At 37.9% G+C, this 16,975-nt stretch overlaps 1 protein-coding gene across 2 annotated transcripts in view; it reads right to left on the bottom strand.

The window, feature by feature from the left end:
• Window positions 1–16,975, bottom strand: part of JMJD1C (jumonji domain containing 1C) — a 165,791-nt gene that overhangs the window by 107,235 nt on the left and 41,581 nt on the right. For both annotated transcript variants that reach the window (XM_061374026.1, XM_061374027.1), the window contains exon 2: window positions 4,587–4,751. In XM_061374026.1, coding sequence (XP_061230010.1) covers window positions 4,587–4,751 — 165 coding nt within the window. The remainder of the gene's footprint in view (window positions 1–4,586; window positions 4,752–16,975) is intronic.

Below are 16,975 nucleotides of genomic sequence, written 5' to 3'. Positions count from 1 at the left end.
TTCCCCTCTTCTATAATATTCCTTTCTTGTTGCAAGTGCAGAAGTTTCTCATGCACACTCCCATTCAATGCATTCACTTTTTCTTATCTCCAATCCCAATCCTTTTCTTCCCAGTCTCATATTCTCATAGGTTCTTTTCCTAAACGTACAAAATTGTCATAATTTATCCATCTTAAGCACCTTTAATCTTAACTGCATTTTCAGTTATCCTTCTTGCCTTATTTTCTTTCTGAGATGATGGAACATGCCCCTTAAGTACCTCTTTTAAATGTCTGCTTTTCATTTCTATGTGTAGACCTTCAATGATAAATTTTAATTTCAGCACATTACTGAAGTTTTCAAAACCACCCTTCTCAACCAAAATTATTAGGAAAATGCACTCATTCCACACCTTCCGATGTCTTAAACATAGCTGAGGCTGTTAAAAAAGTGAACTGCTATGTTTCTACCATGGTGCCCTCACCTATTTAGTCTACCACCTTAGATTTTCTTCCACATTATTCTGTTATTCTCTAAATTGTCTCTAGCAGCTTCTGTCCCTAGTCCTCTCTTTTTCTCCCTCTACACTTTACTTCTAGGTACTTTCATGTGCAACTAGAGAGTAATGAAATTCAAACTGACAGCTCACAGAAGCATTATATTCTGTCCATGTTACAACCTTGCCCCAGTCTGTCACCCTGCCCACACACTTATTTTTATCTCCTTGGCTGCTGAGGGGATACCATTACACTCCTAAGACTTCAGACTGAATTGTATGTATCACAGGCATGATTTTATTACTGATCTCTAACATCCTAGTACACACACTATTTCTACATAAAGGAGATTTAGTCCCCCCTAAAATATCCCCACCCCATCATCTCAATTACTTCAGAGCTGTTTCCTAAGGAGTTAACAAATCAATTCTGCCTCATTTTTGAGGTGCTGGTAATTCTCCTATGCATTCACTTTGAGCCATTCACTCCCCTCTTTTTGTATCTTTTTGACACACACCCTGTGTTTACCAAACTAAGGTGGCACATTCAATTTCAACACCTTATCTAGGCTACTTTTCTTAATCCCTTAACATGGAAAGGTACTACTCACTTTCACTACCTGCACTTTTTAAGTCTCAAAAATACATACTTTTTTCCCTGTGCCTACCCCTTTTGGCCAGTAAGTTTTCTTTCGCACTGTCATCTGTAAAGCACCTCCATTACACCACAAGCATTGTTTACTGAATGCTCTCTTCCCTAATATTTAGGCTACGTTTATGCTGGTAATACTTATCTCCACTGCCATTTCTTTGTGCTTCTAGATAGTCCTCTCTTCTATGTTCATAAAATCCCACAGGCAAGGTGATTTCCAATTATCCCAGTCAGCTGGGCAGTCAAGAAGTCATCTCACAAGAAGTATTTGATTACAGCATGACAAGGTGAGGCACTACACTGCCTCTCTCTTTCACTGACTTGCACAGAGGCCCGGAACAAGTAGCCAGACAACTTCATCAGAATGACTCATAAGGTGAAGCATGTTGCTTGCCAACAGGACTCTGGGCTCATTTACAACTTTTCACCTTTGGCATGCATGAGGCAAGAACACTAAAAGAACTACTAAAAGGCAAGAACTACTACAAGAAAATCTCATAATGACAGAAACTGGATTCAGGAGATAATCTATCCCTGCTCTGTTACCAAGTTTCTAAACAAGGAGAACGAGTTTATTCTCATTTCTTCATCCTCTCAGCACCTGACATAAGAGCCTAAAAACTTAAAGCACGGCTACACAAGGTCAATCAACCCTGGGCTTTCAGTAACAGCTATACTTGCACATTTTAAAACAGCACACACATCTGTGACGAACTTGCATTCTGTCTATTTCATTTATAAAGTGGAGATTACACTGTGTCGCACAACTGAGTAATAAGAGACATCATTAATTGTGAAGTACACGGATACTAAACTGATGTCTCCCCATAGGAAGCCCCACAGGAAATAACAAGCCTTCTTTGTCTGTACACCATAAATACAGAATATGTTAACCAAAGAAGAGAAGAAAAGGTGACAACCATCCAAATAAATAAGCACTTTCCGTTCACTCCAATAAAGGCAAAAATCCTATGGAACTACTACGTACTTAAATATTGCTTTGTTGCGTACATGTCGGCATCCAAAAGAAAGCTGTACCAGAAACTTTATTTTTGTATTTAATACGAAGACAAGATAGCCAAGTACATGAATAACTGTCTTCAAAATAGTTCACATGCATGGGAAAGATTGAGACTTTTCCTTTAATAACTACAGCACGACTCAACTTTTCCAAAAAGTATGTATTATCACATCCACATTCAGGGTTTCACATAAAAGTGCAGATATTCCTATTTGCTGTTTAGCAAATGAGATTTTTTTTTTTTTTTAACCACCTTTTCCATTGCTTTCTCATTTTTAGGAAGTCTTGCTTTAGAAAAGAAAAAAACAAAACCAGAAAAACAAACACATCACCACTTAAATTCTCATACTCTCATAGAGGTCATCTACGACATCAGTGTTCAGGCAGCCTTGAGATAAAACCCAAAAGTATCATGGCAATTTGAGCACCATCCCTGTTCCCCAAGGCCTGGTGTGCTCTGTGCGACTACTGATATAGAGCAGAAGACTGGGAGGTCTCTGTGGAAGGAATGTGCTCTAACTGGAGTTAATACCCTGTATCCGCACTTTCCCTCAAATATGGTTTTTCTGGAACAGATGACTAGAGGGTTAGACTCAGAAAACAACTGCTAGAACATCTGTATGCAGGCCAAGTACAAATGCTGAGAACTTGTCATCTTTAACATCTGGAAACCGTGACCTGACAAGCCATTTAAGCCCCACTTTGAACTACATGATTTCAATTTGAATTGTAAAAGTAGGAGCAGATCTTTTGCAACCCTCCCTTCTCACACCTATCAGCAACCTCAAGAACGTAAACATTAAAACAAAAATAACAAATAATTTGTAAGGTGGAGATGGAACGGAAAAAAAAGGTTCTATCTTTCGCTGGACAAGCACAAGTTTGGAAAAGTCTCTACAGAGAGAGAGGTTTGACTAAAACATTTTCAGACATTAGCAAAGACACAATTTTAACCTGGGCATGGGATAAGCAGCCAGCCTAGAATTTGTTCTAGAAATACACCCCTTCTAAACTGAAGAAGGATTTCTACCCTAGACGGTAAGATCAGAAGCATGTAAAATAGCAGAGTACTAAAACACTAAGTTCCAAGTTGCTAATAGATTCGCAATCAAGGACAGATGGGTAACTTCAAGAACTAATTACATGACTCCCTACAACTAAGAATTCTTGGTTCAAGGATATACTAACACAAAGCAGAAAATTTGCCTGTACAGGTAAATACGTGGAACAGCTTGTACATCCAGAAAGCTAGTTCGTTTTACTCATGCAGTTTGTTTTACTCATGCACATTAGCACAAACATATAAGGTGAGTCAAGTAGGAATATTAACTGAAGAGGAGCTAAGTCCATCTAAAGCATCTATGCATCTCTTTCCCTGCCAGGCTTTCTCGCACAGCCAGCTTTATGACCTTCAGAATTACTGTTTCTTGTGACAACATTGTAGAAAGTCTGTCAAGTGCTCAGAGATACAAAGAGGAAGAGAACATTTAAATGAAACACAGATATAGTTAAAGACCAGAGGGGAAAAAAATACCATCATCTTCATTTATTAAAACTGCAAATTTCTAAAAACCCAAGACTGAAGTTACAGATACTAAGCTTAATATCAATTCCACTAAGAATTCCCTTCACCATTCTGACAAATTTGTTGGAGGTCCCTTTTACCTGCCACTCTGTGAGGAATCTTCCCCAACTCTCTAGAAAGTACAAGCATCCTATATAGTAGGTTCCTGAAATCTCATCATCTGTTTGGCTCTTCTGAAGACTTTGACAGCACTACTAGTTTCTTTGGAAGGAGGAACAAAAAAGGAGTATGTTCTTATTGCTTATTAGATTATCTCATCAGCTCCTTAGCATTCATCCGGTTTACCTAAAGGCATGCCAAAACCAGACATAACCTCCTAGCAGTTCTCTCAGCAGCTTTAACGTTTGGGCATCAATCCAGAAAGAATGAGAGTCATACACAGTCTCATACACCAGGCAAGCAATCAGCACTTTTTCGACCTTTGCTCACTTTTCCCATCTTTCTGAACTCTGGCCTGAATTCTAGATATGCTCAACTCCCACACAGAAGGTATTACAAGCATAAGGGTTTATTTTTCACCTTAGTTTCAATCCTCCACAGAGCAATAGGATGTGTTGCTGATAAGTCTATATTTGTAAGATGCTTTGACTATGTAAAGTATCATTAGCTCTATTATGTCATTCAGAGACTAGTTTTGCAGTGCTCCATGTTGATTCAAAAGAGAAGACGAGTGACTATTATCATATCACTCCCATCACAAACATGTATTAGTATTTTGTTATTCTTTCCTTATCCTCATCCCCCTCCATGCTTACCACTTTCCACCACTACTTAAGTAACCTAGATGGTTTCCTAAGGACAGAATGAAAGAGATTAAAAGAGTTTAGTAAACGCAATTGCTCAAGTATCTTACCAGTGCAGGCCACTGAATTTGTTTGATCTTTGATCCCTGAGTCTGGCTTGGGTCCTTTCTTTTTGCCCAGACCAGCTGGTACTCCACCAAGAAGGTTGCAAAATCTTCATAAACTTTAACCCATTCTCGCTTTTCCCATTCAAGGTCATCAAATTCCACATATACCTGGGGAAATTTAAGAACAGGAAAGGACATACATTATTACATACACACAGCACGTGTGCATCTACATGCATTTTTGAAAACGTGTTAAAATTGACGCAAGAGTTTAGTATTACCCATTTTACTACCGTGGCACTGAAATTATATAATTATTTCCTGCACTACATAAGTATTTGTGCTGAAGACAGGAAGGTTACATTTGCCGAAACACTGCCATTAACTTTGGGTACCTTATCTCATGAATGAAAAGTATAACACAAAGTAGTCCAGTAGTATCATTCCAGTAATACGTAAAGCTATTTACATATTAGTAAATAAGTTTTAAGAATACTTAACATTCACAGTTGAAATACTTGTCATGTAATACAAGCCAATCAAACAAATATTGTTTCAGGAAAAAAAAACAGTAAAAAATCCCATCTGGAACAGAACCAGAAAGGACACCGTGAGCCTGCAGACTGCTACTATAAGCAAGCCCAACAGAGAGCACCTAACAGAAGCAGCTCAGGTTTTTTGCCATTTCTGTCCTTGAAAAAACAAACAAACCACCCACACTTTGTTTCCAGCTAAATTAATTTGAAGCCAGTTTGCAATTACTTGATCTTGTGCCGTCTCTGTCTTGTAGGTTATACAGGTCTATCCAACACATCCTAAGAGAACAATCACACCCTCACTCAGCTGCATTCACGAAGGTAAATATACCAAACCTTTTGTCTCTTCATGTAGAAGGGAAGAGGGAACCTGAGCCAAAATCCAAAATCCATTCATTTGCATTAGCAAACACAAAACTCTAAAACCATCACATTTCACAATTATAATTTAAAATAGTCAACATAATCAACTGGGGTTTTTTCCAAAAGATGAGAAAATTCAAAGAAAAAAAAAGAACAGCCAGCATTATTAAAAAAAAAAAAAAAAAAGTCACTGCTTGTCACACAAACTGGAGAGGAAGATGCTTTGCTACCCTCTTCCTGAATTTCAGCTCCCAGCCACACCCAAGACAACTTCTGAAACTGGAGTTTCTTCCTCTGTCTCCTTCTGTGACAATGACTTAAGTTGATCACTGTCACAGAAATATTCTTCTAACTTTGGTTAATTTTAAGCCTGCAACATACTTCCTTACCTAGACTTTGTCTCACAATTTCCAAAGGTGTACTACATAGTGTTTCTTCTCATCTTGTCCTTCTCCCTTCTGTGTACACAACTTAAATCTGGACCAAGACTCTCATTCCTGTATCAAAATTCATCATCCCAGTTTTCACCCTATACTCTTTTTAACCCATATTACATCCATTCTGTTCCTACACACTCCCTTCCTTTTCCCTACCCTCTTTAAAGCATCAGATTAAGATAACTTTGTGCAGTTACTTTCTTCTATGCCAGCCCATTATTGCATCTCCACTTACAATCTGTCCCAGTAAAAAGGAAGAAAGCACTCAGTCTATCCACCTACTTTCACCACTTCCCCCCCAACCTCTACACTGCTCACTACTCTAACCACAGCTATCGTTCACTGCAAACCTGACTCCTTTTCAGCCATACATCTACCAGCTACTGACACCCAACCTGTCATCATGCACACCTGTTGTCACCAATATCATATTCTCAGCCAACCAGCCTTTCTACCTCTTATCTCACATCTCATCTTAATATGCATTTTCTTTCTTCCTGGTCCTAATCACTGCGTCAAGGTAGAGTATGCACCAGCTGTCTGCATTAAATACTGTTCTTTCTTTATTTCTCAAGGGCAGAGCTTTCCTATGGATTCACCATGTTGACATCTGGAATTTCTGCCATTTGCCTGCTGCCACTCCTCTGACATTTCAATTACCCTGGCTGATTCCAGTCATCCCTGCCTCTGCAACACCTTGCTCATCAATGCAGCTACTTTTTTTACCTTTTCCCTTTGCCCATTTCACTCAATGGAACGATGAAGAAACTACTGCTAGTCTTTGTGGTGGTTTTAAGATCTGGCCTATAGGAACAGTTTGTATAAAAAAATCCTCTCACCTCAACACTTCATTATTACAGCTATTGCCTGTTATTTTAACAAAGCAAGTAGAAGACAAAACTCAAAACTAAAAATTGTAAATTGACACATTTCATTAAAAACACTTTTTAATAATTTCTATAAACTAATTTTAAAATACAAAGTGAAGTTACAGAATAATAATTTCTCAATGAAAACAGAGTTAACAGTAAACATAGTAATGCTTTAAAGCACTTACAGGAAAGCACATCCTACCTTGAAGTGATAGAGGAGCCAACAAGGAGAGGTGCTATGCTAGACCCTGTCCTCACCAACAAGAGGCTGGTGGGGAATGTGAAGTTTCAGGGCAGCCTTGACTGCAGTGACTACGAAATGGTGGAACTCAAGATCATTAGGGCAGCAAGGAGGGAGTGCAGCAAGCTCACTGGCCTGGACTTCAGGAGAGCAAACTTCGGCCTCTGCATGTATCTGCTTGGTAGAGTACCATAGGATAAAGCCCTTGAGGGAAGAGGCACCCAAGAAAGCTGGATAATATTAAAGGATCACCTCCTTCAGGCTCATGAGTGATGCATCACAACAAAGACAGTGTCACACAAACACACCAGGAGGCAAGGAGCTCCTGGACAAACTCCAACACAAAAAGGAAGCCTACAGAGAGTGGAAGCAAGGACAGAAGGCTTGCAAGGAATACAAAGAAATTGTCTGAGCAGCCAGAGATCAGGTTAGGAAAACCCAGTATAATTAAATCTGGCCAGGGATGTCAAGGGAAACAAAAAAATCTTCTACAAGTATCTTGGTGATAAAAGGAAGACAAGCAAAAATACAGTCTCTCTCTGGAAGGAAACAGGACACCACCTACCTACACCATCAAACACCTGATATTGTCCCACACACTGGGACCCTCCTCCTGCAAATTCCACTCAATTATTCTGGACTGGTCAAATAATTTCATGTTACTGTCTGGAAGGACAGCTTATTTGGGTAGTCTATAACAGGGTGTAAGGCCTCACACAGCAGCAAGTAACAAAAGAGAAAAAAGAAAGAAAAGGAGGCAGCAAGGGGAATCAGTGAATAAACATTTGGAAAAACACAGATAAACCTAAACTGGAGATAGCAGATTAGAAACTGCAACACTAAAACATGCTGTATCTTCTGGACACTAGCCAAAACTTGTGGTTATCTGTGATACAATCTAGTGTTTGTGTGCAAGTTTTGCACCCCAGATAAACTGAAATCCGGTGCAATGACAGTGGGAGTTATTGCTGAGCTATCTGCAGAGTCTCCTGGCACTGTATAATTAGATCTTCAAAGGAGCAGTTCCAAGAAAAGTGGAGAATAGAGTGTGGCTCAGAGCCAGTCTGCCATTGCCCAGGGCACCATATTCTTCCTCAAGTATGATACACACACAACCTTACTTGGGAATTACTTCTGCCAGCTTCCACCACATTCAGGTTTCAATGCCAAGTCTATTAACTATCTGCTGGCTTTTCAGTTGATTTTTGAAAGGCAGAAACAACACAGACAAAACAGAGTCCAATCCTTCACCCATCTCTCTTCACCCATTGTTTTTTTTGTGTTAGGAAATACCTAAACCAGGAACATCCACAATGGATTTTTCTAAGGCAACAGTAGAACCTCTGAAGAACACAGGCTTCCTCTTTCTCTGCACACTGACCTACTGCACGGAGAAGAGCAATATCCGAAGCAGCACAGCTTATGAAAGGGAGTAAATAGGGGAGAGGAGAAGGAAAGGAAGCAATCCAGCAACCTACGCCAACAAAATAAAATATAGAGCCAAAGTCAGACCCCCTAAGGAGTGCAAAGGCTGAAAATATTTAATCTTTCTTGCTTCACTGATGAAACCCTGTACAGCAAGAAACTCTACATTTGCCTCCCTAAGAACGAATGTTGATTTTGAGAGTTTTAGGCCAAATTCTGCTTCCTTGCCTTGTCAGTTATACAGAAGTTTGTGTTCCCAGTGTGGCTGAAATTTTCTCACCACGTATGCATTCACTTGCATAAAAAGGAGAATTCCCACTGGGATGATATTATATTTATAATTGGCATTAATGTGCTAATTTTGTAGCTCTATTTTCCAACAGGAAGCAGCATAAGCTTTAGCATGTTTTTCCAAGTAAAGCAAGACAACAAATTTATTTCCAATGGAGTCTGCCAAACAATTGCAACAAAATATTGCTGTTTCAAAGCCAAAACAGAACAATAATTGTGAAATTCTCTACATGCAGCACTGTGATCCAGAGTTTTCCAGTCAATTCAGCTCCAAATAAATATGCCTGACCAAACAAATTCTGAAACCCTTTAAACTGTCACAGAAGCAACGCTGACTTCCATTACATTTGATTCAGTGCTGAAAAGCATAGTCCATGCACCATCCACTTTCTTGAAACCACCTAAAGGGGTGGATGCTGTTCTTAACTCTCCCAGCACTACAGCAAGGCAATGTGTTGCCCATAGGCTGGTTAGTACTGAAGACAACTGCAGCATTAACAATCCAAAGGCTGACTGACTTCATGTTAGGTTTGCCCTGGCAAGAGCTCCAGGCAGTACAGCTACAGGAAAAAAACTTGCACCATTTTAAGGCAAAGTGATGTCTAATAACAGGGAAATAGACTGCTGCATAGCATTTATTTACTAAGTTTTTAACCCAAAATGTCAAAAAATTGTATTTAATTGTATATAATTAATAATAAATTGTTAAATTTTATTTAACGAAATACACATTTTCTGTCCTAAGGGAGAAGTGTAGTTTCCTCCTTAGCATCTAAAGATTGTTAGCAAAATACTTATTCCTAGGAAAAAAAAAAAAAAATAAAAAGCAGTCTGCCTTAAGATGTTCTTAATAAGGCAAAGAAAAAACACTTCTACCTTTGTACCATATCAGTTTTTCATCAACACAAATCTGGCTACTGACTTCAGGGTGATTCCCAGAGTACATTCTACTGGGTTTCATACGTAACATTTTTAAATTAAAAGAAAGATACAGAGTATTACAATATGTACAATTATAATGCATATATACTTTATACACCATTTATAATAGAGTTGAGAACTGAAAACTCCAGTGCTAAAAATTATCTGTGGAATTCAAGTCTTTTAAGTTGTCTAACTAAAGATAGACCTAAAACTCATAGCATGCAATCAAGCATCAAAAACTAGTTGTCAGAGACAGTTTTCCAACCTTGTAATGGATAGCCAGGTAAATACAAGAACATAAACCTTCCATGTAATTTAAGAGAAAATTACTTGAAAATACACAAGTATAAAAAAGTGTTTCAATAGCAATAAATAAAATCTTTCACAGAGGGAGGGGAGTTGAAGGGGTGCATTTTGTGCGGTATTTAAAACCCATGGTACCATGATGAGAGGGGAAAAAAAAAAAATAAAATCCTATCTGATACCTCCAACTTATAATAAATACGAGAAACAGAAACTACATTACAAGATGTCAGGACAAAATTCCCAAATTAGCAAATTAAAATGCAAGTCCAAGTTAGTTCTTCCCTCCTCATATTCTCCAGTGTTAACTGCAACATGCACTCTTTAATTCTCGGGTATATATATTTTACAGGATACTTAAGAATGGTTTATTCTTGGGCCAGTGAAAAGGGTCTTGGGAATTTCCTGCTTTTGAGAGAAAAATCTACCTTCAGAAAGAAAATCCAAGGAGCCAAGCGAGCAGTCAGTGCCTCCCCCTGCTGCCCACAGAGGTGGATGGAGGCAACAAGTCTGGGGATCCCAAACCAAACCACTGCCAGTAGCAATGGCAGATTGAAGTTGCCAGGAAGGTTTCCAGAGTTCTGAATGCCACACAGCTGCAGCAGCTTACTTTGCTTTGGTGGGCTGTTTTAGCGTTGTATGTAGCTGAAAATTAACACAAAAGTACACTAGGGTCCAAAAAACTTTTCTACCTACTTATTGAGATGGATGCTATTGCCAAATATCTAACTGGTATAAAGTAAAGCTAGTTGTAAGTACAGTGAATGGATCCAATAAGAGTGAATTTATAAAACTTAATCTTCCATCATGTTCCAAATATCCTTGCCTTCTCAGGTTTTTACAAATTGTTTCTTTGATGAAAGAGGCATTACCCAGCAGTCAAGTCTCTCTAAATATATCCTTAATCAAATGCAATCAAAGCACAAATTATTATAAAGCAAAACAGCTACACACAGTTAAATTATTACTGTGTTATACAAGTGCTGCCCATTTCCACATGGAAAAGTGGTGTAATTGCAACCAAAGACAGCAGCACTGTTTCCTGTTTAATAAAGGGCTTGCAGTATTGTTCTATGCTACCAAAATTTCCACAATCCTTCACATCAGCATTGCATAGTCACTCTACATTAAAAAGAACTCATAAAAAAATCATCATACCCTTTCCTTTATATATTGAAATGCTACATACATTTGCATTTTACAAACTCTTCAAGAAAAACAGTACAGAAAAAAAAAAAGGGCAAGAGTATTTGAAAATACACTGGCATCAGTTCATAAAGCCTAAAACCACCCAGAACAGCCGGAATAATGGCAATATAGTGTTCTTAAACTATCAAATTCTTTAGGATTAAAAGATGAGGTTTATTGCCTCCACATATTCTTAAAAATCACCAGCATTTTTACCACAAATCAGACATATTCATTCCTAAGTACAAAAATTTCAGTTAGGATTTGTAGACAAGAGTATTTACTCTTGACAAAGAAACACAAATGTACTGCATAGTTTTTAGCAGGCATGAGTAGACACCCACAGTGCTACAGTAAGTCTTTAGAAGCCCTGAAAGTGTTCTTGAAAAAGCTGATAAAAGTTTATGAATTAGACTCTTCCAATTCTTCCATCATTTAAAGAATATAATAGCCTGCCTCAGAGATCCACCAGCTCTGCATCTAACTCTGGAGCACTAGGGAAAAAAAAGCTGTAGAATCAGATGTTTTACATGAAAGACCACTGAAAGCTCCTTAGAAGATGGGACAAATTAGTAGTGTTCATTATTTTATGATATTTTAACACTTAAAGAAAAAACATGCAGTTGTTTGGACATCTGTTTTGATTATTTGTGGAGCTTGCAAATACTAACAATAATTTAATAGCAAAAAAATTAATTTTCTCTTAAATGGAAAGTCCTGCTACTCTCAGATGAGCTGTGGAAGTCAAAAGGACAATTCCTCAAAGATTAAAAGCCCTCTGCCACACTCTACTACCATGAAACGTCATAGTCATTACTCTTAAATTCTCTCTTTATTCAAAGGAAAATGGAATAGGTATATTATCCCAGAAGCACTCCTCAGTTATAACCTGGGAAGTTGAAGTGTATGGAAAAAAAAAGTGGCTAGCTCATTACATGCAGTGTATTAAGTCCCTGTTGTTTTAAAACTGCCTGGAAACCTTTTTTTTGGCACAATGGCTCTGGATGTGTCCAGCAGGAGTGGACCAACACTTACTTCATGTAAACCACTGACAGACCCTGCGTAACAGCATCCAGCTATAACTCCTCTGAAATACAAAGACAGAAGCCCTACAAAGCCACTACTCTCATTACTCTTGTTACTGAGGAAAAAAAAATAAAATAAATATAAAAATAAATAAATATAAAAATAAAAAATAAAAATAAAAAATAAAAAATATAAAAATAAATCTGCAGATCACCTGTTCTAGATTTATAAAACTATATGAAGGAGCCTGTATCCTTGCTCGAGACACACAGTGACAGACACACTCAAGCTGAGCCTGTACTTTAAATGCCAACTTGCTCAATACGCTTCATACATGGAAGAATAAGGAACAACCATGCCCTCTCAACAGGCTTCTGAGTAAGCCAGAGACACGCACTGGCTGGAAAACACGTGAAATATATGCCAGGTGCAGGAGGGAACATGACCAGATGTAGCAAATACATGCTTCAATAAACATGAATCATCAAGGTAGCTTCCTTACATCAGCTTTAAAACATAAAAACAAACAAACAAACAAAAAACCAGAGAGGCCTTACGTCAAGAAAAGAGTAGTCTCAACATATATTACTGAGGAATAAACACAGAAATTATGAACATGTACAGTTTATGGTTAATTTCCAAATCCTAATTCTGCAGTCCCTGAAATTCATGTTTGAGCATTAACAATAAAGCAGCTTTTGCAGAAAATAATACAGAGAAAAATGGTTGAAAACTGAAGAAAAATACCAGTATTATCACAACACCCTGCTTAGCAATCCGTAGCTTGGATTGCTAAGCAACCGGCACATCATGTAGAGTACAAAGTAAAATTGCAGGGAGGATGACAAAATAAAAAAGCCTCCTACTTACATGCCCCAATACCATCTCTGGGAAAAAAAAAAAATTAAAACATGCATGTGTTTCATCCCTCAGTTTAAAACGCATATTCTAAAGACAAAGCTGAATGGAGAAAATACGAATGACACTGAAATGCAAAGGGGGAAAAAAGACATCCTTCTGGTATGTGATTTAGAGTTTTAAATGAGTTTCTCAAAAAAATCATAGAGTCATAGAATAGTTAAGGTTGGAAAGGACCTTAAGGTCATCTAGTTCCAACCCCCCTGCCATGGGCAGGGACACCTCATTCTAGACCATGTCACCCAAGGCTCTGTCCAACGTGGCCTTGAACACTGCCAGGGACAGAGCATTTATCACTCCTTTGGGCAACCTGTTCCAGTGCCTTACCACTCTCACAGTAAAGAGCTCGTCTCTGATAAAAAGGTACCCATAGGAGTGCCAAATTTTATTTTAAAACCTATTTCAATAACATATTCATATAAAATATTTGACACACCTATTTCACAAATCTTTTTTTCACAAACTCAGATCTTATGAGCAAAGGGAAGTAACATGCAAACCAGGAATTACATCATGACTGTACTGGACTTAAAGAAACCGAAGTCAAGCAGCCCCATTTTAAAAATGTTTTAGATGGCAAAAATATACTAAATTACTCATCCAAAATGAGAAGTAGAAATGACTATTTTAAGAAAGCACAAACTATTAAATCATTGCAACAACTAGTTAAAATACACACATACTCAAAAACTTCCCAGTCCTTTAAGACTTGGAAAAAAAGCAAACATCTTTTGAATTCTCTTTGCCATCACACAACACAGGAAATTTCTTATTTTACCTGAATTTCTAAAGACAACTTGTTCAGAAGCATGCATACTATAGAAAGCCTACATACCCAATCTAAAAAGAGGGAATTCTGTATTTGAATCAGACATTTGTGACTTTAGACACGGAGAACAACAAAAAGTTTCTTAAAAATAACCATTTAGCTATTCAGACGTCTAGTTAAAAGCAATTCGCATGTGCATATATGCATTTTTTTCAATGTCACATTGAAAAGACCAACATCTGTCATTTAATAAGGAATCATTATTGACAAGTCTCACTTCAAAAAAGATACGCTGGTTTAAATCTGTATATCTCTCATATTTGAAAATCTGACTAAAACAACTGAATAGACATAAGACCATTTAAAATACTAATTATTAGTTGTTAAATGTTAATGGCTTTCAGTCAATTTTTACATTTCAGTGGCTTATTTATGAAGATAAAGTTTGTCTAGCAGGTTGTCAGCAGACACACAGCACTACAGGAAGCTGAATTAAAGTGCATACAGAAAGGAGTAGATTACTTCCTAGTTTGAATTTATGATTTGCTATTGTTCCTCATCCCCAGGGCAGGAAAAGTCACCCAATAGTCTGACAAGGCATGGCCATAAAGCTACTCATGAGAAAAAAGGGCAACTTAAGTTCAGACTGTCCCAGGAGAACTGAAGGAGACAACCAGGACATAAGCATGAAGCTATGATGATTACCTGAGTTTTTCTGATTTTTCACTACAGCTGAATAGCCCTAACCTGAACAACTGCTTGACAGAATCAATAGAAGTGCTAATAGCACAGGATTTCCTCCATTTCTACCAAGACAGTCCACTTTGCTATCTTCAACAGTCATCTTTCCAAGGTTCAAAGGACTAACCAGCCTCCCAGTGTCTGAAGGTGGTCTAGATGGATGGCAGACAGGGACTCATCAGAGACTGTAGCAATGAGACAAGGGGCAATAGGTTCACAAACTTAAAAAGGGGAGATTTAGGTTAGACATAAGGAAGAAATTATTTACTGTGAGGGTGGTGAGGCACTGCAGCAGGCTGCCCAAGGAAGCTGTGAATGCTCCATCCCTGGCAGTGCTCAAGGCCAGGTCGGACAGAGCCTTGAGCAACCTGGTCTAGGGCAAGGTGGCCCTGCCTATGGCAGCAGGACTGGAACCAGATGATCTTTTATGCACCAAGTGCCTCTCAGCTGCTCTGTGTATCCACATTGTTCTCTGGACAGCAGGCCAAACAAACCAGGAGTGGGCTTACAAACAATTTCCTTTTTGTCAGCTAAAGCCAGAGATAACAAAAAGGCATCAGAAAAGCTTTAGCATAGCAACAGACAATAGCAGAAGCTGGTCAGCAGATTTTGTTTGTACCAGAGATATTTTCTCAAGGCCTAGTTACTACCAACAGTAAGAATTCAATCGGATAACCTTTCACAATGCATTGCTGGTTTTTGATCAGCTTATAGGAATCAAGAGAACTATGGAAAAATATTAAAAGAGTAATCAGGAAACCAAGAGAAAAGTTCATCTACCAAAAAGACACAGTAGATCATATTTCTTATAAATAATTCTCAACTACAAAATGGTAACTTCCTGTGTTCTGACAGAAATGCAACTTTTGCACTTATAACCAAGATTATCAACCTTAAGCAACAAGACAATCAAACAAATTTCATCAAGAACATGAGAAAATTGTAATAATTATATGTACTAAAAAAAATCTGCAAAAGCATGAAAACAAGAATCCTGAAAGGCAAAAGAAATTTAGTGAAATATTTATCTACTTCATGGATTATCCACTAAAATGTTGGACAGTATTTTCCAGTTGTTTTTCCTTGTAAGAGGACTAGAATACTTGATATGGGAAGTTATTTTACCATATCAATTACTTTAAAGCTTTACCTCTTTTCAGAGAAGAACATCTCACTGCCTTAACAGTAATTCGCTGTTCTCTTTCCTCTACCAAACATGCTACCTATAAGCAGTCTGTAAACTATTTCTCCTAGTCCTGCCTAAATCACCTCTAAACAGTATAATAAAAGTTCTTAAGCTCTTCCTAGCTAAGGCATAGAGGTATTTCACTTTTGCTGTTGTGTCCAAGTTTTAATTTTGGAAATCTGAATTCTTAAAGCCTTCGCCTTTAGTGTTGCAATTGTATTCAGTGCTATCTTGCAAGCTGAATTATTCCTTTGTTGTTTTAGTCAGAGGCCACTTCTTACTATTCCAGCTTTTGGGTTTCTGTGTCCTCCTTTGAAACTAAATCTCTGTTTCATTCACATAGTTGATCCTTATGTACTCTTTCGTACTGGAGAGTCGTTACTCAAAAACGGATTCTCATATAATCTCTCTGATGTAGCTAGAAGCTTGAAGACTCCTGCTAACAAACCATTCATAAACAAAGCTTACAGAAGTCTGTTCCTTTCCTGTGGATCAACTGCAGTGTTAGAGAAAAAAACTAAAATCTGTGCTCACAGGCTGAAGCTTCAAAGGATTTAAACTTTTCAGGTATACATGATCTTCCTTTATTTTTCTGCTTGATACCAAATTGCAAGGCTAGACTTCATGGAGAATAACTGGGTCATTACAGTTCATAGTACACCAGTGCATAAATGTCGACAAACTGGGATCAAGGTTCATTCTAACACTGAACTGAAGTATCTCCAAGTATTACTAAAGGCCAGAGGAGATTAAGAACCAGGGTGTTGACACATATGAGCAAACAAGACATCAGGAAACATTCAGCCAGGTTCTCAACCTCTTTCCTTTGCCATAATGGCCACTCATTAGCAACATGCACAATTTGGTTCCAACTTCGCCAAAAAATTCCTTAGTCAAAGTATTTCAAAAGTCTTCTAATAGTTGCTTGTTTGTGTTAAAAAAGACCCCAGAAAACAAACAAAACAAAAAACCGAACACACAACAATAAAACACCCCCATGCTAAACTTTAGACATTGATATTGAATTGGGATTTTCTGTACTCTATTCACAACAGCAGGCAAGTCCCAATCTCTAGGTGCTTTAGCACCCATACTCTAGAATACCCTAGAACAGGAAGACAATCATTTCAACCCAGTGTTACTGGCTTTGACCACAAATTCTTTCAGAACTG

Source organism: Neopsephotus bourkii, unplaced genomic scaffold, assembly GCF_033783945.1.
Source record: "Neopsephotus bourkii isolate Nb327-2 ecotype Australia unplaced genomic scaffold, CSIRO-AGI_Nbou_v1 NB_1634, whole genome shotgun sequence".
NCBI classification, from domain to species: Eukaryota; Metazoa; Chordata; class Aves; order Psittaciformes; family Psittacidae; genus Neopsephotus; species Neopsephotus bourkii.
This window is presented reverse-complemented; position numbering and strand designations above follow the sequence as displayed.